Raw genomic sequence first — 25573 nt, forward strand, 5'->3', positions numbered from 1 at the left:
CAGTCAAACGTGGTCATTCCTGACGTTGATCAACTCCCAATCCATGCCACCTTTTATTTCAAGCGTTGTCCTTTTCGTGGTAAAAAAAGAAAAGCATACAGAGCTCATTTTGGTGTGTCCGCTGTCGAATTTGACGTGTCGGAGAACGGCCACTTCCTCCCGAAACCATTGTGGGTATCGCTTCTCGGCCTTTTGGCTAAGATCAAGAAAAAGATCGCGAGAAGTACCCGCGGGATCCACAAGGAGGTGCGATGTCGACATCGGCCACATCACAGTCAGCAGCCGCTGGGCTGAAGAACACGCTGCGTTTTCAATGGACCGGAAATGATAGTTTGATGGAGAGATTTCGCTTTGGGAAAGAAGTTCTTTTTGGACCGCTAAGCCTGACAGCAGACGACGTTCACTGCCTGCAACAGAACACACCGGAGAAGTTTTACGACGTGTCGTTCTACACCATCACCAGGCTGGAGGAGGTGAGAGGGCTTTTCCGCGCGAACGCGACAGCACCCGCCCTCAGTGCGTTTCAAGTGGAGTCCCTGTGCAGGCACAACATGAGGGTGCTAACGGTGCACATGTTCAACCCATGGGTCACAGAGGAAACATTAGTGTGCTACCTCAGCCGGTACGTGACCATCTTGCCAGGAGTGAGAGACATTAAGGACGCCCTGGGCATCTGGACAGGGAAGAGGCAGTTTCGTGTGCTGCTAAAGGAGGACGAGAGCGGCCATGATGGCTACCGCCATCCACCCGCTTCGTTTTCCATCGGAGCAGACAGGGGCTACCTTATGTATGCTGGTCAGCCTCGTTTCTGCAGGAAGTGCAGCACCTACGGGCACCTCGCTGATGCCTGCACCCAGACAAGGTGCAGAAACTGTGGGACTCTGGGCCATATAATGAGGGATTGCACCGTGCCCAAGCGCTGCAGTCTGTGCAACTCAGAGGACCACCTGTTCCGTCACTGCCCGAAGGCAGCCCCCTCTTACGCCAGAGCGGTGAGCGGGAAAAGAGCGGAGAGCGACAAAAGACCAGAGAGCGGGAAAATGATGAGAAGTGCTCTGCATATTTTTTCAAACAAATTAAATCACGGGGAAAGAGGAGGACTATTTCGGCTTTATTGGACCAAGATGGGGAGATGGTTGAGGATGGAGATGGCATGCTTGGTGTCGCTACACATCACTTTTCTCAGCTATTTCAAAAACAAACAATTGATTATGAGAAGGGGACTAAATTTTTAAAATGCGTGGATGTGCAGATACCTTTAGATATTAGAGACCAATTAGAAGGGGAATTGAAATTAGATGAAATTTATATGGCACTGAAGAGCATGAAAGATAACAAAGTACCAGGAGTGGATGGGCTCTCTAAAGAGTTTTACATCGTTTTTTGGGATTTAATTGGATGTCATCTGTTGGAAGTGTTTAGAAGTATATTTGGTTTGGAGCATATGGGAGGTTCGATGTGCGAGGGGGTAATCTCTCTACTTTACAAAAAGGGAGACCCCAAGACATTAGCAAATTGGAGACCTTTAACAATGTTGTGTGTTGACTATAAATTATTAAGCAAAGCCATAACTAATCGCCTATCATCTGCCATGGCATATGTTGTTGGTTTAGACCAAACATGCGGTGTGGTGGGGAGAAAATTAACCTGGAACTTGCAATTGCACAGAGACGTTCAAGCATATTTAGAGGAAAGGCACTTGCCAGCTATTACTGTGAATTTGGACCAGGAAAAAGCCTTTGACATGGTAAGCCATGAGTTTTTATTTAGAGTTATGGGAAAATTTGGGTTTGGAAATAATTTTATGAAATGGGTAAAAATTCTTTATAGTAATGTGGGTAGCAGGGTAAATATTAATGGGAATATGGGAACGGTCATCAAGCAATTACGAGGTGTCAGGCAGGGGGACCCTCTATCTGCTCTATTGTATGTTTTATATATCGAACCTTTTGCATGCGCAATTAGGACAAATTACAACATCAAAGGCATCCGTTTACCCGGAGGGGATGTCCTAAAAATTTCGCAATATGCGGACGACACAGTTTTATATTTACAAGACGACCTGAGCTTGAAAGAGTCTATCAAAGTCATGGATGAATTCTCTGTTGCCTCTGGGTCAAAGATAAACAAGAATAAAACAGAAATAAAATATATGGGACCGTGGAAATGGAGAACTGATCAGTTATGTGGTTTGACTGTGTGCACAGGACCAATGGTAGTGCTCGGCATATCTTTCGGAAATGAAATTAAAGATGACATGTTTAATTGGAAAGAAAAACTAGTATCTCTTAATAAAAGATTGGGACTGTGGAAAGTGAGGCGACTATCTTTTAGTGGGAAGGTGTTAGTGCTGAAGGCGGACATTCTGCCTTCATTACTTCACCTTGCCTATGTGTTTCATATGCCGGTGTCTCTCAGGAAAACTTTCATACGGGCACTGTTTAATTTCTTTTGGGGGGGATATGAGTACATCCGTAGAGATCGGATGTACCAGCCTATAGAGGCTGGTGGAAGGGATTTCCCTCATATTCCTCTCAAACTAGATGCGTTGTTCTATTCAAACGTTTGTTGTCTTTTGCCGTCTTCTGTACACAAATGTCATATTTTAATCAAATTCTGGCTGTCTGTACCGTTAAGGTTCATGGTGGAATGGGATAATAGTAAGCCAAAAGCTGAAAGTATCCCATTACATTTTAAGAAAATAGTGGAATGGGCAAAGAAAACCCCTGTCTGCAAAGTAAAAGAAAACGTAATCAACCACAGATTGCTATACGAAAAATTAATAGAAAATTGTCGTCCTAGAGACCGATTACCAATATCGCCTTCCACCTGGCTACGGACACAATTAAAAGGGTTAGACAACAGACTGAAAGATTTTAATTGGCTTGTTTTACACAGACGTCTTCCGGTCAGATCAACATTATATGATCATAATTTGACCCTGAATAAATTTTGTCCCAGGGACAATTGTTTTGCAATTGAAACAATTCCCCATGTTTTATGGGAATGTTCTTTTGCCAAATTGGTTTGGAGAAAAATTAAACAATTTTTTGTGATTTTAAAAAACATTGATTATGAAGGGGTAGCCAAACTTGAACTAAAAAATGTGGAAAGGGTGCAATTATTAGCAATAGTGACTCTGGTGTCCCTTATCAAGACCAAACTTTGGGAGGCCAGATGTGGTGCGGTCAATGACACCCTCAAGTGGTCACCGACGGGATTAGTTGAATTTATAAAACAGGACATTTGGAAAAGAATACAATTCGAAATAGATAAGTGGGGCATTGTATCAGTGAAACAGAAATGGAAAGGGGTTTACCCTTCACTTTAAATGTTTTTAGAGCCAATTGAAATGTAGGCTAAGCCTTTGTACATATTTGATATACACTGAGGTTTATTCAGAATTCACTTTGGTATATGTATATGTTTGTATTTATAGAATTCTTTGTATTGTTTTTTAGAGATTGTTAGAGGCAAGTTAAACTTGAATGTAATAACACTGGTCAGGTTCTGCAGAACTGCACTTTTTTGAGTAGTTTTGCTATTGTTATATTGTTACACTATTTTTGGATACTGTTTTTATGAATCGATGTTATGTAATGCACTGATTATGTAATTGTATTTCAATGAGAAATGTAAATAAAAATTCTTTTTCCAAAAAAAAAAAAAAAATCTGTTCTTATCAGTTTAATATCTGATACGTCCCCTATCTGGGGACCATATATTAAATTGATTTTTGGAACAGGGAGATGGAATAGGGGCTTGCTCCGTCCACTCCACGCATCGACCTGGTATTGCAGTACCTCCAGGAACGGTGCACCCCCTGCCGCTGTAAATAGAAATCAGACAGTCAACGGAGTTGCTTCGTTGGTCTATATTGTATTTTCACTTTGAGCAACTTCAGTTCAACGTCAGTGATGGTTAGATAGCGCTGGTTAAATCGGTCACCGTTATATTGACTACGACAGGCGCTGTGAACCGGCTGCGTTCATCTTCTATTCAAACATTTTTCTTCACGGGATACAGAGCACAGTGAAATGCTTACTTGCAAACTTTCCTCAACAGTGCAATCAATAGCCACGATCAAAAATATACACAAATAGCTAAGTAATAAAGTAGTTAAAACATGTTTTTGTTATGATTGTAAATATATACAGTAGAAGACTATACAGAATAAACTATGAAATGTGCTCAAGCCGTGTACTGGTAACATGGACTGTCTCACAAGCAACTGCCTGTATGTATTCGTTTCTCTCAATCACCTACAAGCAGTTCTCTGGAACAATGTTGTCGATTTTCAAAACAGAGTCCACAAGACACACAACTTTGGAAAAACAGTAAATGCATTTTGCAAATGTAGTTGTCTTTGAAACACATAAAAATATATTATACCGTCAAAATTGCAAATATATGCATCAAAATAACACGACTATATGCAAAAATATGAACACATCTATACTTATCTCTTGAGTGCAAGAGCAGACAAAACAGAAAGTTAGTCTCTTTTAAAAATCCCAGTAGATCCATAAATGTTCTTTGCAGTCACTAAATCAGGATGATCAACTATCCACAGGTGCAGAATTATGGGCAATTACTCTCCTTTTATGCATATTTCACCAAACTATTTCATACACATCAAATTGGATTCCTGATAAATAAATGAAATGAATAATTGTGTGCACGATTCATTTATCGGTATCATCACAATCCCATCAATCACAGATTGCGGCTCAGTTTCAAATGGGTCGTTTTGGATGTACTGCTTTTCATTTGTACTTATTTACAGATCTGTTTTCTCTGACCACTAGCTGGTTTTCTATTGTTTTCACTGCTCTGGAACTCTAAAGCCATTTGTACTTATATATATATATATATATATATACTTATACTATTTGCATGTTTTTAGTCAAAAAAGAAATGCTTTTTGTTTATATGCATTGTTACTTTTTTCTAAACTCCTCTAATTGTCAGAAAAGTGTTTTTATGTAACTTCAACAGATTTTCAAGAATTTCCCTGAAATGTTTTGTGCTATTTTATTCTGTTTGTCCTGTGGGTACCTTTTCCACTGTTCCACCCCTTGTGTATTGCGCTGTCATGGTGTATTTGTATTTTAACAAGTACCTTTTGGCAGGGTAGTCCTATAGATGCGGTAAAGAGGTCAATGGAACGTAGACCAGGGGGGGATTGGTGCACATTCAACAAATCTGATCTAACGTAGTGGATATTCGTCAAATCTGTCATGACTGACAGACCCGCAATGAGGTTACTGAAGAAAAAATACATCTGTTTAACTTTGTAAACTAAAGGTGTGTTTAGAATTATTTTTGTTGTATTAATGCTATTTAATCTCTCCTCAGATTTATCATCTGATGACTTGGACAGCTTGGACTTTCCAGTCTTCCCATTCCTTCACCGACTCAATCACCTCCACGTTCCTCACTGATTGGTCAGGAGCCATGGCAGGCCAATCAGAGAGCTCCAGGTAGCCGCTGGCCCCTAACCCTAACCCTCCGGCCTACGCGCATATGAGTGGAGTGCACCCCCTCCCTTCCCCCCTCCGGTTTCCACGTGTCAGAGGGCAAAGCCTTGTGTTAGTCTGCCTTTAGTAAAACGGGCAAAGCCTTGTGTTAGTCTACCTTTAGTTAAACGGGCAAAGCCTTGTGTTAGTCTACCTTTAGTAAAACAGGCAAAGCCTTGTGTTAGTCTACCTTTAGTAAAACAGGCAAAGCCTTGTGTTAGTCTACCTTTAGTAAAACAGGCAAAGCCTTGTGTTAGTCTACCTTTAGTTAAACAGGAAAAGCCTTGTGTTAGTCTACCTTTAGTAAAACAGGCAAAGCCTTGTGTTAGTCTACCTTTAGTAAAACAGGCAAAGCCTTGTGTTAGTCTCCCTTTAGTAAAACAGGCAAAGCCTTGTGTTAGTCTACCTTTAGTAAAACGGGCAAAGCCTTGTGTTAGTCTGCCTTTAGTAAAACAGGCAAAGCCTTGTTAGTCTACCTTTAGTAAAACAGGCAAAGCCTTGTGTTAGTCTCCCTTTAGTAAAACGGGCAAAGCCTTGTGTTAGTCTACCTTTAGTTAAACAGGAAAAGCCTTGTGATAGTCTACCTTTAGTAAAACAGGCAAAGCCTTGTGTTAGTCTACCTTTAGTAAAACAGGCAAAGCCTTGTGTTAGTCTCCCTTTAGTAAAACAGGCAAAGCCTTGTGTTAGTCTACCTTTAGTAAAACGGGCAAAGCCTTGTGTTAGTCTGCCTTTAGTAAAACAGGAAAAGCCTTGTGTTAGTCTACCTTTAGTAAAACAGGCAAAGCCTTGTGTTAGTCTACCTTTAGTAAAACAGGCAAAGCCTTGTGTTAGACTCCCTTTAGTAAAACGGGCAAAGCCTTGTGTTAGTCTACCTTTAGTAAAACAGGCAAAGCCTTGTGTTAGTCTACCTTTAGTAAAACAGGCAAAGCCTTGTGTTAGTCTAGCTTTAGTAAAACAGGCAAAGCCTTGTGTTAGTCTACCTTTAGTAAAACAGGCAAAGCCTTGTGATAGTCTACCTTTAGTAAAACGGGCAAAGCCTTGTGTTAGTCTCCCTTTAGCAAAACGGGCAAAGCCTTGTGTTAGTCTACCTTTAGTTAAACAGGAAAAGCCTTGTGATAGTCTACCTTTAGTAAAACAGGCAAAGCCTTGTGTTAGTCTACCTTTAGTAAAACAGGCAAAGCCTTGTGTTAGTCTCCCGTTAGTAAAACAGGCAAAGCCTTGTGTTAGTCTACCTTTAGTAAAACGGGCAAAGCCTTGTGTTAGTCTGCCTTTAGTAAAACAGGCAAAGCCTTGTGTTAGTCTACCTTTAGTAAAACAGGCAAAGCCTTGTGTTAGACTCCCTTTAGTAAAACGGGCAAAGCCTTGTGTTAGTCTACCTTTAGTAAAACAGGCAAAGCCTTGTGATAGTCTACCTTTAGTAAAACGGGCAAAGCCTTGTGTTAGTCTACCTTTAGTAAAACAGGAAAAGCCTTGTGCTAGTCTACCTTTAGTAAAAGAGACTTCTGTTTTATAGTGCTCGGTTGAAGACTGCCGCTTCACTGCTCATGAGAAGCTGGTCAACATTCACTGGAAAAATGTAAGTAGACCGCCAGCCTCGGCTATTACCCATCAACCCCTCTCATCTGTATAGAACCAAGCATTAACCTCTTCTGTATATTTTTTTTATTTTATTTAACCTTTATTTAACTAGGCAAGTCGGTTAAGAACAAATTCTTATTTACAATGACGGCCTAGCAAAAGGCCTCCTGCGGGGACTGGGGCCTGGGATTAAAAATAAATACAGTATAAATATTTGACAAAGTGCACATCACAACAAGAGAAACAACACCACATAAAGAGAGACCTAAGACAACAACAACAAGTCAGCAACACATGACAACAACAACAACATGGTAGAAACATTACTGGGTCAACAGTCAACAGCACAAACGTCAAGAATGTAGAGACAACATCACACAAAGCAGCCACAAATGTCACTCTTGCTTCTATACATGTATTTCTATAAGCATTAACCTCCTCCTGTCTGGAACCATGTGATTAACCTCCTCCTGTCTGGAACCATGTGATTAACCTCCTCCTGTCTGGAACCATGTGTTTAACCTCCTCCTGTCTGGAACCATGTGTTTAACCTCCTCCTGTCTGGAACCATGTGTTTAACCTCCTCCTGTCTGGAACCATGTGTTTAACCTCCTCCTGTCTGGAACCATGTGTTTAACCTCCTCCTGTCTGGAACCATGTGTTTAACCTCCTCCTGTCTGGAACCATGTGTTTAACCTCCTCCTGTCTGGAACCATGTGTTTAACCTCCTCCTGTCTGGAACCATGTGTTTAACCTCCTCCTGTCTGGAACCATGTGTTTAACCTCCTCCTGTCTGGAACCATGTGTTTAACCTCCTCCTGTCTGGAACCATGTGTTTAACCTCCTCCTGTCTGGAACCATGTGTTTAACCTCCTCCTGTCTGGAACCATGTGATTAACCTCCTCCTGTCTGGAACCATGTGTTTAACCTCCTCCTGTCTGGAACCATGTGTTTAACCTCCTCCTGTCTGGAACCATGTGTTTAACCTCCTCCTGTCTGGAACCATGTGTTTAACCTCCTCCTGTCTGGAACCATGTGTTTAACCTCCTCCTGTCTGGAACCATGTGTTTAACCTCCTCCTGTCTGGAACCATGTGTTTAACCTCCTCCTGTCTGGAACCATGTGTTTAACCTCCTCCTGTCTGGAACCATGTGTTTAACCTCCTCCTGTCTGGAACCATGTGTTTAACCTCCTCCTGTCTGGAACCATGTGTTTCACCTCCTCCTGTCTGGAACCATGTGTTTCACCTCCTCCTGTCTGGAACCATGTGTTTAACCTCCTCCTGTCTGGAACCATGTGTTTAACCTCCTCCTGTAGAACCATGTGTTTAACCTCCTCCTGTCTGGAACCATGTGTTTAACCTCCTCCTGTCTGGAACCATGTGTTTAACCTCCTCCTGTCTGGAACCATGTGTTTAACCTCCTCCTGTCTGGAACCATGTGTTTAACCTCCTCCTGTCTGGAACCATGTGATTAACCTCCTCCTGTAGAACCATGCGTTTAACCTCCTCCTGTCTGGAACCATGCGTTTAACCTCCTCCTGTCTGGAACCATGCGTTTAACCTCCTCCTGTCTGGAACCATGCGTTTAACCTCCTCCTGTCTGGAACCATGTGTTTAACCTCCTCCTGTAGAACCATGTGTTTAACCTCCTCCTGTCTGGAACCATGTGTTTAACCTCCTCCTGTACCATCTCCTGTAGAACCACGCCCCAGGGGCAAAGAGAATCAAGCTGGACACTCCAGAGGAGATTTCTAAATGGAGAGCGGAGAGGCGCAGGTCAGTAGAATGTTTTGTATATAGCCTCCACATTGACTCTGTACCGGTACCCCCTGTATATAGCCTCCACATTGACTCTGTACCGGTACCCCCTGTATATAGCCTCCACATTGACTCTGTACCGGTACCCCCTGTATATAGCCTCCACATTGACTCTGTACCAGTACCCCCTGTATATAGCCTCCGCATTGACTCTGTACCGGTACCCCCTGTATATAGTCTCCACATTGACTCTGTACCGTAACACCCTGTATATAGCCTCCACATTGACTCTGTACCGGTACCCCCTGTATATAGTCTCCACATTGACTCTGTACCAGTACCCCCTGTATATAGCCTCCGCATTGACTCTGTACCGGTACCCCCTGTATATAGTCTCCACATTGACTCTGTACCGGTACCCCCTGTATATAGCCTCCACATTGACTCTGTACCGTAACACCCTGTATATAGTCTCCACATTGACTCTGTACCGTAACACCCTGTATATAGCCCCCACATTGACTCTGTACCGGTACCCCCTGTATATAGCCTCCACATTGACTCTGTACCGTAACACCCTGTATATAGCCTCCACATTGTCTCTGTACCGTTACCCCCTGTATATAGCCCCCACATTTGACTCTCTACCGTTACCCCCTGTATATAGCCTCCACATTGACTCTGTACCGGTACCCCCTGTATATAGCCTCCACATTGACTCTGTACCGGTACCCCCTGTATATAGCCTCCACATTGACTCTGTACCGGTACCCCCTGTATATAGCCTCCACATTGATTCTGTACCGGTACCCCCTGTATATAGCCTCCACATTGACTCTGTACCGGTACCCCCTGTATATAGCCTCCGCATTGACTCTGTACCGGTACCCCCTGTATATAGCCTCCACATTGACTCTGTACCGGTACCCCCTGTATATAGCCTCCGCATTGACTCTGTACCGGTACCCCCTGTATATAGCCTCCGCATTGACTCTGTACCGGTACCCCCTGTATATAGCCTCCACATTGACTCTGTACCGGTACCACCTGTATATAGCCTCCACATTGACTCTGTACCGTAACACCCTGTATATAGTCTCCACATTGACTCTGTACCGTAACACCCTGTATATAGCCTCCACATTGACTCTGTACCGTAACACCCTGTATATAGCCTCCACATTGATTCTGTACCGGTACCCCCTGTATATAGCCTCCACATTGACTCTGTACCGGTACCCCCTGTATATAGCCTCCACATTGACTCTGTACCGTAACACCCTGTATATAGCCTCCACATTGACTCTGTACCGGTACCCCCTGTATATAGCCTCCACATTGACTCTGTACCGGTACCCCCTGTATATAGCCTCCACATTGACTCTGTACCGGTACCCCCTGTATATAGCCTCCACATTGACTCTGTACCGGTACCCCTTGTATAGATAAGAGGTTGACCGATTTAATTAGGGCAGATTTCAAGTTTTCATAACAGTCGGTAATCAGATTTGACCATATTAATGAAACGCTCGTATTTCTGTGTGTTTATTATAATTAAGTCTATGATTTGATAGAGCAGTCTGAGCGGTGGTAGGCAGCAGCAGGCTGGTATTTCTGTGTGTTTATTATAATTAAGTCTATGATTTGATAGAGCAGTCTGAGCGGTGGTAGGCAGCAGCAGGCTGGTATTTCTGTGTGTTTATTATAATTAAGTCTATGATTTGATAGAGCAGTCTGAGCGGTGGTAGGCAGCAGCAGGCTGGTATTTCTGTGTGTTTATTATAATTAAGTCTATGATTTGATAGAGCAGTCTGAGCGGTGGTAGGCAGCAGCAGGCTGGTATTTCTGTGTGTTTATTATAATTAAGTCTATGATTTGATAGAGCAGTCTGAGCGGTGGTAGGCAGCAGCAGGCTCGTCAGCATTCAAACAGTGCTTCAAGCCCATCAACTCCCCAGATTAGGCTGCAATACTATAGTGCCTATAAGTACATCCAATAGTCAAATGTATATGAAATACAAATGGTAGAGAGAGAAGTAGTCCTATAATTCCTATAGTAACTACAACCTATAACTTCTTACCTGGGAATATTGAAGCCATGCTCTACCAACTGAGCCACACGGGGCCGAATACTAGCATCTAAATATCATGAAATCACAAGTCCAAGACACCAGATGAAAGATACACATCTTGTGAATCCAGCCGTCATTTCTGATTTTTAAAATGTTTTACAGGGAAAACACAATATGTATTTCTATTAGCTAACCACGATAGCAAAAGACACAAAAGCATTTTTTCACAATTTTTGTACTGCATAGGTAGCTATCACAATTTCGACCAAATAAAGATATAATTAGCCACTAACCAAGAAACAACTTCATCAGATGACAGTCTGATAACATATTTATTGTATAGCATATGTTTTGTTTGAAAAATGTGCATATTTCAGGTATAAATCATAGTTTTACATTGCAGTAGTCTCACCAAAGCAGCTAGAATAACTACAGAAACCAACGTGAAATACCTAAATACTCATCATTAAACATTTATGAAAAATACACGGTGTACAGCAAATGAAAGACCAACATCTTGTGAATCCAGCCAATATTTCAGATTTTTGTACAGTAGGGGGTGCCACCCCTGGGGTCATGTCCTGTAGGGGGTGCCACCCCTGGGGTCATGTACAGTAGGGGGTGCCACCCCTGGGGTCATGTCCTATAGGGGGTGCCACCCCTGGGGTCATGTCCTGTAGGGGGTGCCACCCCTGGGGTCATGTCCTGTAGGGGGTGCCACCCCTGGGGTCATGTCCTGTAGGGGGTGCCACCCCTGGGGTCATGTCCTGTAGGGGGTGCCACCCCTGGGGTCATGTCCTGTAGGGGGTGCCACCCCTGGGGTCATGTCCTGTAGGGGGTGCCACCCCTGGGGTCATGTCCTGTAGGGGGTGCCACCCCTGGGGTCATGTCCTGTAGGGGGTGCCACCCACAGTAGGGGGTGCCACCCACAGTAGGGGGTGCCACCCCTGGGGTCATGTCCTGTAGGGGGTGCCACCCCTGGGGTCATGTCCTGTAGGGGGTGCCACCCACAGTAGGGGGTGCCACCCACAGTAGGGGGTGCCACCCCTGGGGTCATGTCCTGTAGGGGGTGCCACCCCTGGGGTCATGTCCTGTAGGGGGTGCCACCCCTGGGGTCATGTCCTGTAGGGGGTGCCACCCCTGGGGTCATGTCCTGTAGGGGGTGCCACCCCTGGGGTCATGTCCTGTAGGGGGTGCCACCCCTGGGGTCATGTCCTGTAGGGGGTGCCACCCACAGTAGGGGGTGCCACCCACAGTAGGGGGTGCCACCCCTGGGGTCATGTCCTGTAGGGGGTGCCACCCCTGGGGTCATGTCCTGTAGGGGGTGCCACCCACAGTAGGGGGTGCCACCCCTGGGGTCATGTCCTATAGGGGGTGCCACCCCTGGGGTCATGTACAGTAGGGGGTGCCACCCCTGGGGTCATGTCCTATAGGGGGTGCCACCCCTGGGGTCATGTCCTGTAGGGGGGGCCACCCCTGGGGTCATGTCCTGTAGGGGGGGCCACCCCTGGGGTCATGTCCTGTAGGGGGGGCCACCCCTGGGGTCATGTCCTGTAGGGGGGGCCACCCCTGGGGTCATGTCCTGTAGGGGGGGCCACCCCTGGGGTCATGTCCTGTAGGGGGGGCCACCCCTGGGGTCATGTCCTGTAGGGGGGGCCACACCTGGGGTCATGTCCTGTAGGGGGGGGCCACCCCTGGGGTCATGTCCTGTAGGGCGGGCCACCCCTGGGGTCATGTCCTGTAGGGGGGGCCACCCCTGGGGTCATGTCCTGTAGGGGGGGCCACCCCTGGGGTCATGTCCTGTAGGGGGGGCCACCCCTGGGGTCATGTCCTGTAGGGGGTGCCACCCACAGTAGGGGGTGCCACCCACAGTAGGGGGTGCCACCCCTGGGGTCATGTCCTGTAGGGGGTGCCACCCCTGGGGTCAAAACAAATGTTGAACTTTTATTATTCGGAAATGGCTGCGTTCTGTTTAGGACAGGAAGTTGAGGGTCCAGCCTGCGTTCTGTTTAGCACAGGAAGTTGAGGGTCCAGCCTGCGTTCTGTTTAGGACAGGAAGTTGAGGGTCCAGCCTGCGTTCTGTTTAGGACAGGAAGTTGAGGGTCCAGCCTGCGTTCTGTTTAGGACAGGAAGTTGAGGGTCCAGCCTGCTGTCTGTTTAGGACAGGAAGTTGAGGGTCCAGCCTGCTGTCTGTTTAGGACAGGAAGTTGAGGGTCCAGCCTGCGTTCTGTTTAGGACAGGAAGTTGAGGGTCCAGCCTGCGTTCTGTTTAGGGAGAGGCCTGGTCGAGTTCTATAAAGCCTTTACCAGCTGATCTGTCCTGTAGGGGGTGCCACCCCTGGGGTCATGTACAGTAGGGGGTGCCACCCCTGGGGTCATGTCCTATATGGGGTGCCACCCCTGGGGTCATGTACAGTAGGGGGTGCCACCCCTGGGGTCATGTACAGTAGGGGGTGCCACCCCTGGGGTCATGTCCTGTAGGGGGCGCCACCCCTGGGGTCATGTCCTGTAGGGGGTGCCACCCCTGGGGTCATGTACAGTAGGGGGTGCCACCCCTGGGGTCATGTCCTGTAGGGGGTGCCACCCCTGGGGTCATGTCCTGTAGGGGGGGCCACCCCTGGGGTCATGTCCTGTAGGGGGGGGCCACCCCTGGGGTCATGTCCTGTAGGGGGTGCCACCCCTGGGGTCATGTCCTGTAGGGGGTGCCACCCCTGGGGTCATGTCCTGTAGGGGGTGCCACCCCTGGGGTCATGTCCTGTAGGGGGTGGCACCCCTGGGGTCATGTCCTGTAGGGGGTGCCACCCCTGGGGTCATGTCCTGTAGGGGGTGCCACCCCTGGGGTCATGTCCTGTAGGGGGGGCCACCCCTGGCGTCATGTCCTGTAGGGGGGGCCACCCCCGGGGTCATGTCCTGTAGGGGGGGCCACCCCCGGGGTCATGTCCTGTAGGGGGGGCCACCCCTGGGGTCATGTCCTGTAGGGGGGGCCACCCCTGGGGTCATGTCCTGTAGGGGGGGCCACCCCTGGGGTCATGTCCTGTAGGGGGGGCCACCCCTGGGGTCATGTCCTGTAGGGGGTGCCACCCCTGGGGTCATGTCCAGTAGGGGGTGCCACCCCTGGGGTCATGTCCTGTAGGGGGTGCCACCCCTGGGGTCATGTACAGTAGGGGGTGCCACCCCTGGGGTCATGTCCTGTAGGGGGTGCCACCCCTGGGGTCATGTCCTGTAGGGGGTGCCACCCCTGGGGTCATGTCCTGTAGGGGGTGCCACCCCTGGGGTCATGTACAGTAGGGGGTGCCACCCCCGGGGTCATGTACTGTAGGGGGTGCCACCCCCGGGGTCATGTCCTGTAGGGGGTGCCACCCCCGGGGTCATGTCCTGTAGGGGGTGCCACCCCCGGGGTCATGTCCTGTAGGGGGTGCCACCCCCGGGGTCATGTCCTGTAGGGGGTGCCACCCCCGGGGTCATGTCCTGTAGGGGGTGCCACCCCCGGGGTCATGTCCTGTAGGGGGTGCCACCCCCGGGGTCATGTCCTGTAGGGGGTGCCACCCCCGGGGTCATGTACAGTAGGGGGTGCCACCCCTGGGGTCATGTACAGTAGGGGGTGCCACCCCTGGGGTCATGTACAGTAGGGGGTGCCACCCCTGGGGTCATGTCCTGTAGGGGGTGCCACCCCTGGGGTCATGTCCTGTAGGGGGGGCCACCCCTGGGGTCTTGTCCTGTAGGGGGGGCCACCCCTGGGGTCTTGTCCTGTAGGGGGTGCCACCCCTGGGGTCATGTCCTGTAGAGGGGGCCACCCCTGGGGTCATGTCCTGTAGGGGGTGCCACCCCTGGGGTCATGTCCTGTAGGGGGTGCCACCCCTGGGGTCATGTCCTGTAGGGGGTGCCACCCCTGGGGTCATGTCCTGTAGGGGGTGCCACCCCTGGGGTCATGTACAGTAGGGGGTGCCACCCCTGGGGTCATGTACAGTAGGGGGTGCCACCCCTGGGGTCATGTCCTGTAGGGGGGGCCACCCCTGGGGTCATGTCCTGTAGGGGGTGCCACCCCTGGGGTCATGTACAGTAGGGGGTGCCACCCCTGGGGTCATGTACAGTAGGGGGTGCCACCCCTGGGGTCATGTACAGTAAGGGGTGCCACCCCTGGGGTCATGTACAGTAAGGGGTGCCACCCCTGGGGTCATGTACAGTAGGGGGTGCCACCCCTGGGGTCATGTCCTGTAGGGGGTGCCACCCCTGGGGTCATGTCCTGTAGGGGGTGCCACCCCTGGGGTCATGTACAGTAGGGGGTGCCACCCCTGGGGTCATGTCCTGTAGGGGGGGCCACCCCTGGGGTCATGTCCTGTAGGGGGTGCCACCCCTGGGGTCATGTCCTGTAGGGGGTGCCACCCCTGGGGTCATGTCCTGTAGGGGGTGCCACCCCTGGGGTCATGTCCTGTAGGGGGTGCCACCCCTGGGGTCAAAACAAATGTTGAACTTTTATTATTCAGAAATGCCTTTTTCAAATGCTGTGACTCCAAGGGTACATTGGACTTTTATTGAGCATGGAACACCCCAAAAAACGGATAAACTTTTAGTCTTATCATAAAAACACTCTTCAAATATGTTCGTTGTGCTTGTAATAAATGTCAGGTACAGGTTGGCAGCAACAACTGCCCGAGTTACACCAGGAACACACAATCCCTCCATCAGTGGCAACAACAACTGCCCGAGTTACACCAGGAACACACAATCCCTCCATCAGTGGCAACAACAACTGCCCGAGTTACACCAGGAACACACAATCCCTCCATCAGTGGCAACAACAACTGCCCGAGTTACACCAGGAACACACAATCCCTCCATCAGTGGCAACAACAACTGCCCGAGTTACACCAGGAACACACAATCCCTCCATCAGTGGCAACAACAACTGCCCGAGTTACACCAGGAACACACAATCCCTCCATCAGTGCTCAGACTGTCCACAATAGGCTGAGAGGCTGGACTGAGGGCTTGAAGGCCTGTTATAAGGCAGGTCCTCTCCAGACATCACCGGCAACAACGTCGCCTATGGGCACAAACCCACTGTCGCTGGACCAGACAGGACTGGCAAAAAGTGCTCTTCACTGACGAGTCACGGTTTTGTCTCACCGGGGGTGATGGTCGGATTCGCTTTTATCGTCGAAGGAATGAGCGTTACACCGAGACCTGTACTCTGGAGCGGGATCGATTTGGAGGTGGCGGGTCCGTCATGGTCTGGGGCGGTGTGTCACAGCATCATCGGACTGAACTTGTTGTCATTGCAGGCAATCTCAACGCTGTACGTTACAGGGAAGACATCCTCTTTCCTCATGTGGTACCCTTCCTGCAGGCTCATCCTGACATGACCCTCCAACATGACAATGCCACCAGCCATACTGCTTGTTCTGTGCGTGTCCCCCCCCCCCCCAGAAATATCCGGGAACTTGCAGGTGCCTTGGTGGAAGAGTGGGGTAACTCAGAGTAAGTACTGGCAAATCTGGTGCAGTCAATGAGGAGATGAACTGCAGTTCTCAATGCAGCTGGTGGCCACACTAGATACTGACTTTTTGTGATTGTGCATTCGGAAAGTATTCAGACTCCTTTATCCACATTTTATTACGTTACAGCGTTATTTTTAACACAATGTCTCAATGACAAAGCATAAACTGGTTTAGATTTTTTTTTTGCTAATTTATATAAAAATGAAGACTTCCACATGTATTCAGACCCTTTACTCAGCACTTTGTTGAAGCACCTTTGGCAGCGATTACAGCATCGAGTCTTCTTGGGTATGACGCTACAAGCTTGGCTCACCTGTATTTGAGGAGTTTATCCCATTCTAAGGTCTGTCCAGAGCTGTTGGATCGGGTTCAAGTCCAGGCTCTGCCTGTGCCACTCAAGGACATTCAGAGACTTTTCCCGAAGCCCCTCCTGCATTCTCTTGGCTGTGTGCTTAGGGTCGTTGTCCTGTTGGAAGGTGAACCTTCGCCCCAGTCTGAGGTCCTGCTCTGGAGCAGGTTTTCAGCAAGGAACTCTCTGTACTTTTCTCCGTTCATCTTTCCCTCGATCCTGACTAGTCTCCCAGTCCCTGCTGCTGAAAAACATCCTCACAGCATGATGATGCCACCACCACCATGATTCACCGTAGGGATGGTGCCAGGTTTCCTCCAGACGTGATGCTTTGATCCAACTGACCACCTGATACAGGAAGTGATCTACAGGAGAGGTCCAGCTGACCACCTGATACAGGAAGTGATCTACTGGAGAGGTCCAGCTGACCACCTGATACAGGAAGTGATCTACTGGAGAGGTCCAGCTGACCACCTGATACAGGAAGTGATCTACTGGAGAGGTCCAGCTGACCACCTAATACAGGAAGTGATCTACTGGAGAGGTCCAGCTGACCACCTGATACAGGAAGTGATCTACTGGAGAGGTCCAGCTGACCACCTGATACAGGAAGTGATCTACTGGAGAGATCCAGCTGACCACCTGATACATGATGCATTGATGAGTATTAAACCGGTGTTCTCAGTCAACTCTCCTGGTAAAATGTGAACTCTGTATCCCAGAGTTTTAGAGTAATGTCTGCTGCCTTCTGATAAATGGGAAGCCCCATAATGAGGGGCTGCAGGGAAGTTGAGGGTCCAGCCTGCGTTCTGTTTAGGACAGGAAGTTGAGGGTCCAGCCTGCGTTCTGTTTAGGACAGGAAGTTGAGGGTCCAGCCTGCTGTCTGTATAGGACAGGAAGTAGAGGGTCCAGCCTGCGTTCTGTTTAGAGGACCGTTCAATGCCTCAAGGCTGCTCAATGAGAGGACCAATGCATCAAGGCTGCTCAATGAGAGGACCAATGCATCAAGGCTGCTCAATGAGAGGACCAATGCATCAAGGCTGCTCAATGAGAGGACCAATGCATCAAGGCTGCTCAATGAGAGGACCAATGCATCAAGGCTGCTCAATGAGAGGACCAATGCATCAAGGCTGCTCAATGAGAGGACCAATGCATAAATGTGTAAACTGAAATCTGAAATATCTCTCTGAAAATGAGAAAAAAACGAGGGGTATTTAGTTTTTTCCCCGCATGAAGGACCCATTTGAAATTCACAAGGGCTTTCTGCAAGGTAACCACATCCGATGGCAGCTCTGATTGGTCAGCAGCAGGGCCAATAGCTAACCACATCCGATGGCAGCTCTGATTGGTCAGCAGCAGGGCCAATAGCTAACCACATCCGATGGCAGCTCTGATTGGTCAGCAGCAGGGCCAATAGCTAACCACATCCGATGGCAGCTCTGATTGGTCAGCAGCAGGGCCAATGGCGTACAGAAGTATCATCAGCATATGTTACAGGTTTTTGCAGATGTACCAATATTATTATATAAATAGTAAAGAGGATGGGTCCCAAAATCAACCCTCTGGGCGCGAACCCAGAGACTCTGGACCACGGGAGGCCAATATTATTATATAAATAGTAAAGAGGACGGGTCCCAAAATCAACCCTCTGGGCGCGAACCCAGAGACTCTGGACCACGGGAGGCCAATATTATTATATAAATAGTAAAGAGGACGGGTCCCAAAAATCAACCCTCTGGGCGCGAACCCAGAGACTCTGGACCACGTGAGGCCAATATTATTATATAAATAGTAAAGAGGACGGGTCCCAAAAATCAACCCTCTGGGCGCGAACCCAGAGACTCTGGACCACGGGAGGCCAATATTATTATATAAATAGTAAAGAGGACGGGTCCCAAAATCAACCCTCTGGGCGCGAACCCAGAGACTCTGGTGGCGCAGCTAGCACTGCGATGCAGTACCCTAGACCACTGCGCCACCCGGGAGGCCAATATTATTATATAAATAGTAAAGAGGACGGGTCCCAAAAATCAACCCTTTGAAGGAAACACTTTTTAGTAATTTCAAGGTCACGTGACACTATCAGAAAGCACAACATCAGTCTCTTTGTGTACAGGAACTACCCAACCCTGGTGAACGTGGAGAAGAGGAGGAAAGTGATGGATGCCAGGGAGGAGACTGGCGCGGTGCTGGAAACGGCTCAGTTTGGGTACGTCTACTTTCTTCTTCGTACGTTTTATTGGTTGGTACAAGTTAGGTTACAAATACAACAGGATGATATTCTACTGATGCACAAGTTTCCTCCAGGACCTACCCTGAACTATTAAGGTCACGCTGTGTGTCCTGTTGTTAGGAGGATGAGGGGTAGAGGTCGTGGACAGCGTGGTGGAAGGTTCCAGAGAGGCAGATGGGCCAGACCGGGTCCTCATCCGTCAGAGAGACCACCACACCCCACTCAAACCCCCACGGAGAGGCCTCCACCCCTCACTCAGTTCCCCAGGGACGGAGACCCTCTGGGGGCTCTGGCCAACAGTGACCCAGGTCAGTGATCCAGGAACCTGCCAGAGACAAGCTTTTTAAAGGTCCTAATGTCTCTCCCTGTATACACAACCCCTGTTGACTCTGACCCTTACTCTGACCCTTACTCTGACCCTTCCTCTGACCCTTCCTCTGACCCCTGTTGACTCTGACCCTGACTCTGACCTCTGTAGACTCTGACCTCTGTAGACTCTGACCTCTGTAGACTCTGACCTCTGTAGACTCTGACCTCTGTAGACTCTGACCTCTGTAGACTCTGACCTCTGTAGACTCTGACCTCTGTTGACTCTGACCTCTGTTGACTCTGACCTCTGACCTCTGTAGACTCTGATACAGAGGAGCCAGCCAGTGGAAGTGGGGTGACTGTGGCCCCTAAACAAATGACATCAGGGCTGGGATCTCTGATGGCCAGCTACGGCTCCATGACGGACAGCGACAGCGACCAGGAACCACAAGGTGAGCTTTAAATGTCAGCTGTCTGTTTCCCCCGTATGGAGGCCTGTTGTCCCCCGCCTGTTGTCCCCGTATGGAGGCCTGTTGTCCCCCGCCTGTTGTCCCCCGCCTGGAGGCCTGTTGTCCCCCGTATGGAGGCCTGTTGTCCCCCGTATGGAGGCCTGTTGTCCCCCGTATGGAGGCCTGTTGTCCCCCGTATGGAGGCCTGTTGTCCCCCGTATGGAGGCCTGTTGTCCCCCGCCTGTTGTCCCCCGTATGGAGGCCTGTTGTCGCCCGTATGGAGGCCTGTTGTCGCCCGTATGGAGGCCTGTTGTCGCCCGTATGGAGGCCTGTTGTCGCCCGTATGGAGGCCTGTTGTCGCCCGTATGGAGGCCTGTTGTCCCCCGCCTGTTGTCCCCCGTATGGAGGCCTGTTGTCCCCCGTATGGAGGTAACAAACAGAAGACGTCGCCAATGATTCCAGTGTTTTACTATGGACTTGTTGTTGAATCTGAACGTAAGACCTAAAAACAGCTTTTAAAATACTATGACGTCTGACTTGTTACTTGTCATTTTAGCTTTAATATTTTTTGACTTTCATTATATTTCATTACTCAACACGTGTCTCAGTCCTGCCCATCCAGAGGACAAGTCAGCTGCTGAAGGAGAACCAGGCAATGCTGAAGGCTCTGCCAGCCAAGCCCCAGAACAGTGCTTCATCTGGGGCTAAGAGACTCTACCCTGAGCCCCCCCGGGAACCACAGCCTGGGTCTGGTCCTCATAGACCTGGTAGGGGGAGAGGAGCGAGGGGAGGACGAAACAACATGGCCACCCCCCAACAGCGCCGCGCCACTCTGCTTGAGATGGTAAGACACCGGGAAAGAGGCAACGAGGGACAACTGATTTTACAGTGTTGAGATAAAAGATAAACATTTACGTCTGTATTGTGAAAGTAGGTAGCATGTGTAGGTAGCATGTGTAGTTAGCATGTGTAGGTAGCATGTGTAGGTAGCATGTGTAGTTAGCATGTGTAGTTAGCATGTGTAGGTAGCATGTGTAGTTAGCATGTGTAGTTAGCATGTGTAGTTAGCATGTGTAGGTAGCATGTGTAGGTAGCATGTGTAGGTAGCATGTGTAGGTAGCATGTGTAGGTAGCATGTGTAGTTAGCATGTGTAGTTAGCATGTGTAGTTAGCATGTGTAGGTAGCATGTGTAGGTAGCATGTGTAGGTAGCGTGTGTACGTAGCGTGTGTAGGTAGCGTGTGTAGGTAGCGTGTGTAGGTAGCGTGTGTAGTTAGCGTGTGTAGGTAGCGTATGTAGTTAGCATGTGTAGTTAGCATGTGTAGTTAGCGTGTGTAGTTAGCGTGTGTAGTTAGCGTGTGTAGGTAGCGTGTGTAGGTAGCGTGTGTAGTTAGCGTGTGTAGGTAGCGTGTGTAGTTAGCGTGTGTAGGTAGCGTGTGTAGGTAGCGTGTGTAGTTAGCGTGTGTAGGTAGCATGTGTAGGTAGCATGTGTAGTTGGTATTTTTTCTACCTGCTGAATTGTTCTATGACCCCTGACCTTTACAGTTACTGGCCCCAGACATCCGCCATGAGAGGAACGTGCTCCTGCAGTGTGTTCGCTACATTGTCCGAAACAACTTCTTTGTAGTGGAGGGTCAAACTCAGGACCAGGATGGAACTCTGGGCAGAACAGGGACCACAGGTGACCCTGACCTTGACCTCCAGACACAGGAAGTGAGAGCAGATAATCTGAGAGCAGATGATCTCCCAGCTACCGCTCTGGTTGGTCCAGATGAAAGAGGTGACCAGGTGAGGTCATCACTAGAAGGTACCCAGAAACCACCAGTCTGTCAGGGACCTTCAGAGGTGGACATTTTGAATGATGTCCATCCTGAGGAGATGCCAGATGCCGCCTCAAACCCTGATGTCGTAACTCAGCTGAACTCTAACCCTGAGGTCCGGGGGACTGTGTCTGAGCAGTCTGGAGCCCAACAAGTGGGAGAAGACCAGAGCATGGAGGAGAACACACAGAGTGGACCAGCCTGCTCACAGTCACATCCCCTCCAGGAAACCACAATGGACTGGGCTTTGAATGCTAGTTATGGAGATGGTCACTCTGAAGACCACTCCCAGACCTCCATCCCCAACTATGAGGATGAAGTCTGGGAGACCCAAGACCCCTGAAGTCATCCTGACCCTTCAATCAAGACTGTCATCCTGACCCCTGACGTTGCCTTGACCCTTCAATCAAGACTGTCACCCTAAAAGCAGATTTATACTTGATCCAGAAATGCGGTCCGGAGGCTCTGTACAGTTGCGTTATTTTGAGTTTGAGTTTTTACAGAGACAGTGCACATTAATCAACGTTTCATCATCGCTACGCAAACAAGCCTGATTTCTGCGACAATTTCTCCGTTTACACAAGTTTTTAGTTTAGCTAATAAAATGAAAACATAACTTCAAACTACTTTTGGGTCCTTCGTTAATATTACAGCATGAAATCCATGTCTTAAACGTCGCTACGTTTTGTAAATAGTGAAGAACATGTGTAATCTGATTGAGGTATTAAAGTTACTCATCTTACAGATCACGAAGTCAGATCATTTCCATTCATATATGATTCAGTTTGTCATACACTGGCTGTCATGTTTTTATATGAACCCTGATCTACAGTGGAATCATCTAATTTCAGTCCTTTTATTAGGATTCATTTTGTTCTCTCTCTCGTAGCTCATTAGCGCACCCTTGTGGTTGAAATGTATATGTATCTATTTTATGTCTTAGGATACAACAATTCATGTTCAACTAATACCATCAAAGGATACCTTACAAATATGAACACGTTGTAAAACAGCTGTGAAAACCAAACCCGGCAATATTTACTTGGCATTCGTTTACTTTCACAGATTTCTTGGTTTACTCACATGGCAATCATAGACCCATTCTGGGGTGTGGAATATAGAGCAGGTGGTTGGGAGGTTCTGCCTGTCACTTGTTCCTACCAGGCAGCCAGTCTTGTCATGGAGACTTGAAGAGGGAGAGTGTCCAGGCTGCTCTCTTTGTTCTGACTGTTTGCATTGCTCGTGTTTTTAGTTCATCTGTATATATCACATTACGGGCCCAGTATGACAGAACCAGAACTTTCTTAGCAGATATTGACAACATGACTCAACAGTAGCTGTAGATGATGTCATGAAAAGTTGGAGGGTGGTTGGTAATGGAGGACATCAGGTGGGTCCAGGTCTGGGTGTCGGGTAGAACCCCTAGGTCCTGGAGAACATCAGGTGGGTCTGGGTGTTGGGTAGAACCCCTAGGTCCTGGAGAACATCAGGTGGGTCCAGGTCTGGATGTCGGGTAGAACCCCTAGGTCCTGGAGAACATCAGGTGGGTCCAGGTCTGGATGTCGGGTAGAACCCCTAGGTCCTGGAGAACATCAGGTGGGTCTCGGTGTTGGGTAGGAACCCCTAGGTCCTGGAGAACAGGTAATGGAGGACATCAGGTTGGTCTGGGTGTTGGGTAGAACCCCCTAGGTCCTGGAGAACAGGTAATGGAGGACATCAGGTTGGTCTGGGTGTTGGGTAGAACCCCCTAGGTCCTGGAGAACAGGTAATGGAGGACATCAGGTTGGTCTGGGTGTTGGGTAGAACCCCCTAGGTCCTGGAGAACAGGTAATGGAGGACATCGTCTGGGTGTTGGGCAGGACCCCTCGGTCTTGGAGAACAGGTAATGGAGGACATCAGGTGGGTCCAGGTATCGGTGTTGGGTAGAACCCCTAGGCCTTGGAGAACAGGTAATGGAGAACATCGGGTGGGTCCAGGTCTGGTTCTTGGGTAGAACCCCTAGGCCTTGGAGAACAGGTAATGGAGAACATTAGGTGGGTCCAGGTCTGGTTCTTGGGTAGAACCCCTAGGCCTTGGAGAACAGGTAATGGAGGATATCAGGTGGGTCCAGATCTGGGTGTTGGGTAGAACCCCTAGGTAATGGAGGACATCAGGTGGGTCTGGGTGTTGGGTAGAACCCCTAGGTCCTGGAGAACAGGTGATGGAGGACATCAGGTGGGTCTGGGTGTTGGGTAGAACCCCTAGGTCCTGGAGAACAGGTAATGGAGGACATCAGGTGGGTCTGGGTGTTGGGTAGAACCCCCTAGGTCCTGGAGAACAGGTAATGGAGGACATCAGGTTGGTCTGGGTGTTGGGTAGAACCCCCTAGGTCCTGGAGAACAGGTAATGGAGGACATCAGGTGGGTCTGGGTGTTGGGTAGAACCCCCTAGGTCCTGGAGAACAGGTAATGGAGGACATCAGGTTGGTCTGGGTGTTGGGTAGAACCCCCTAGGTCCTGGAGAACAGGTAATGGAGGACATCAGGTTGGTCTGGGTGTTGGGTAGAACCCCCTAGGTCCTGGAGAACAGGTAATGGAGGACATCAGGTTGGTCTGGGTGTTGGGTAGAACCCCCTAGGTCCTGGAGAACAGGTAATGGAGGACATCAGGTGGGTCCAGGTATCGGTGTTGGGTAGAACCCCTAGGTCCTGTAGAACCTGACACAGCGGTTGCATTAACAAACCTCCAAACGAGCTTCAATGCCATACAACACTCCTTCCGTGGCCTCCAACTGCTCTTAAACGCTAGTAAAACTAAATGCATGCTTTTCAACCGTTTGCTTCCCGCACCCGCCCGCCTGACTAGCATCACTACTCTGGACGGGTCTGACTTAAATGATGTGGACAACTACAAATATCTAGTTGTCTGGCTAGACAGTAAACTCTCCTTTCAGGTTCCTAGTCCAACGCTCTAACCACTAGGCTACTCTCCTGCCGCCCCAATAAACTGAATAAACGTGGTGAGTGAAAAACTTGATGAAGTAGTCCACTATCTTATTCTGCCACTATACAACTTTGTATGTGTTGTTTGTTGGCAACCTTGTTATTAATGAAGTTTTTGGAACAGATTCCTGTTGGAACATTCCACAAATTATACCCACCCTGGTAGTGGTGGAGTAGGGGCCTGAGGGCACACAGTGTGTTGTTAAATCTGTGAATGTATTGTAATGTTTTACAATTGTATAAACTGCCTTAATTTTGCTGGACCCCAAGAAGAGTAGCTGCTGCCAAAGCAGCAAATATTAAATGTACAGGCTACAATGTGGGGACAAGACCAACTATGTCTACCTGACATTCTTGAAATCAATCCTGTCCGACGTACAAGTTGCAGTGAAGTCATTTGAGGCGGAGCAAACAGATCCGGTCAAGCTTTTGGACAATCTGGTACACCTCTTAACATCAATTTGCAGCAGAGTAGTCAACCCTATGGCAAAAAAATGGATGTCCTGAAGGATGCCATTGATGGACATCTCAGTCCATCACCATACCTTGGGTACCTTTTAGAGAGCACGGTGTACCAACTCAGTCTTGCGCCAGAGGACAAAAAGGTCATTGGGATACGGTGCATCAACCTGCTCTCCAGGACACCTACACCACCCGATGTCACAGGAAAGCCATAAAGATCATCAAGGACAACAACCACCTGAGCCACTACCTGTTCACCCCGCTATCATCCAGAAGGAGAGGTCAGTACAGGTGCATCACTGCCTGTTCACCCCGCTATCATCCAGAAGGTGAGGTCAGTACAGGTGCATCACTACCTGTTCACCCCTCTATCATCCAGAAGGAGAGGTCAGTACAGGTGCATCACTACCTGTTCATCCCTCTATCATCCAGAAGGAGAGGTCAGTACAGGTGCATCAAAGCAGGGACCGAGAGACTGAAAAACAGCTTCTATCTGTTGCTGCCAACATACTGACTCAACTCCAGCCACTTTAATAATGGGAATTGAT

The 25573-nt window shown here is 48.8% G+C and overlaps 1 protein-coding gene and 1 pseudogene across 1 annotated transcript; both read left to right on the top strand.

The window, feature by feature from the left end:
- Positions 1-251: 251 nt before the first annotated feature.
- LOC129849069 (uncharacterized) lies at positions 252-22329 on the top strand. The gene is made up of 8 exons (XM_055916122.1): positions 252-992; positions 7033-7095; positions 8798-8874; positions 18890-18982; positions 19127-19314; positions 19636-19767; positions 20373-20608; positions 21309-22329. The coding sequence occupies exons 1-8, from the start codon at positions 252-254 to the stop codon at positions 21924-21926; spliced, it is 2148 nt and encodes a 715-aa protein (XP_055772097.1). The 3' UTR covers positions 21927-22329.
- LOC129849070 (U2 spliceosomal RNA) lies at positions 3646-3825 on the top strand (annotated as a pseudogene).
- Positions 22330-25573: the final 3244 nt, after the last annotated feature.

This window comes from Salvelinus fontinalis, unplaced genomic scaffold (assembly GCF_029448725.1).
Source record: "Salvelinus fontinalis isolate EN_2023a unplaced genomic scaffold, ASM2944872v1 scaffold_1357, whole genome shotgun sequence".
Classification (NCBI taxonomy): domain Eukaryota; kingdom Metazoa; phylum Chordata; class Actinopteri; order Salmoniformes; family Salmonidae; genus Salvelinus; species Salvelinus fontinalis.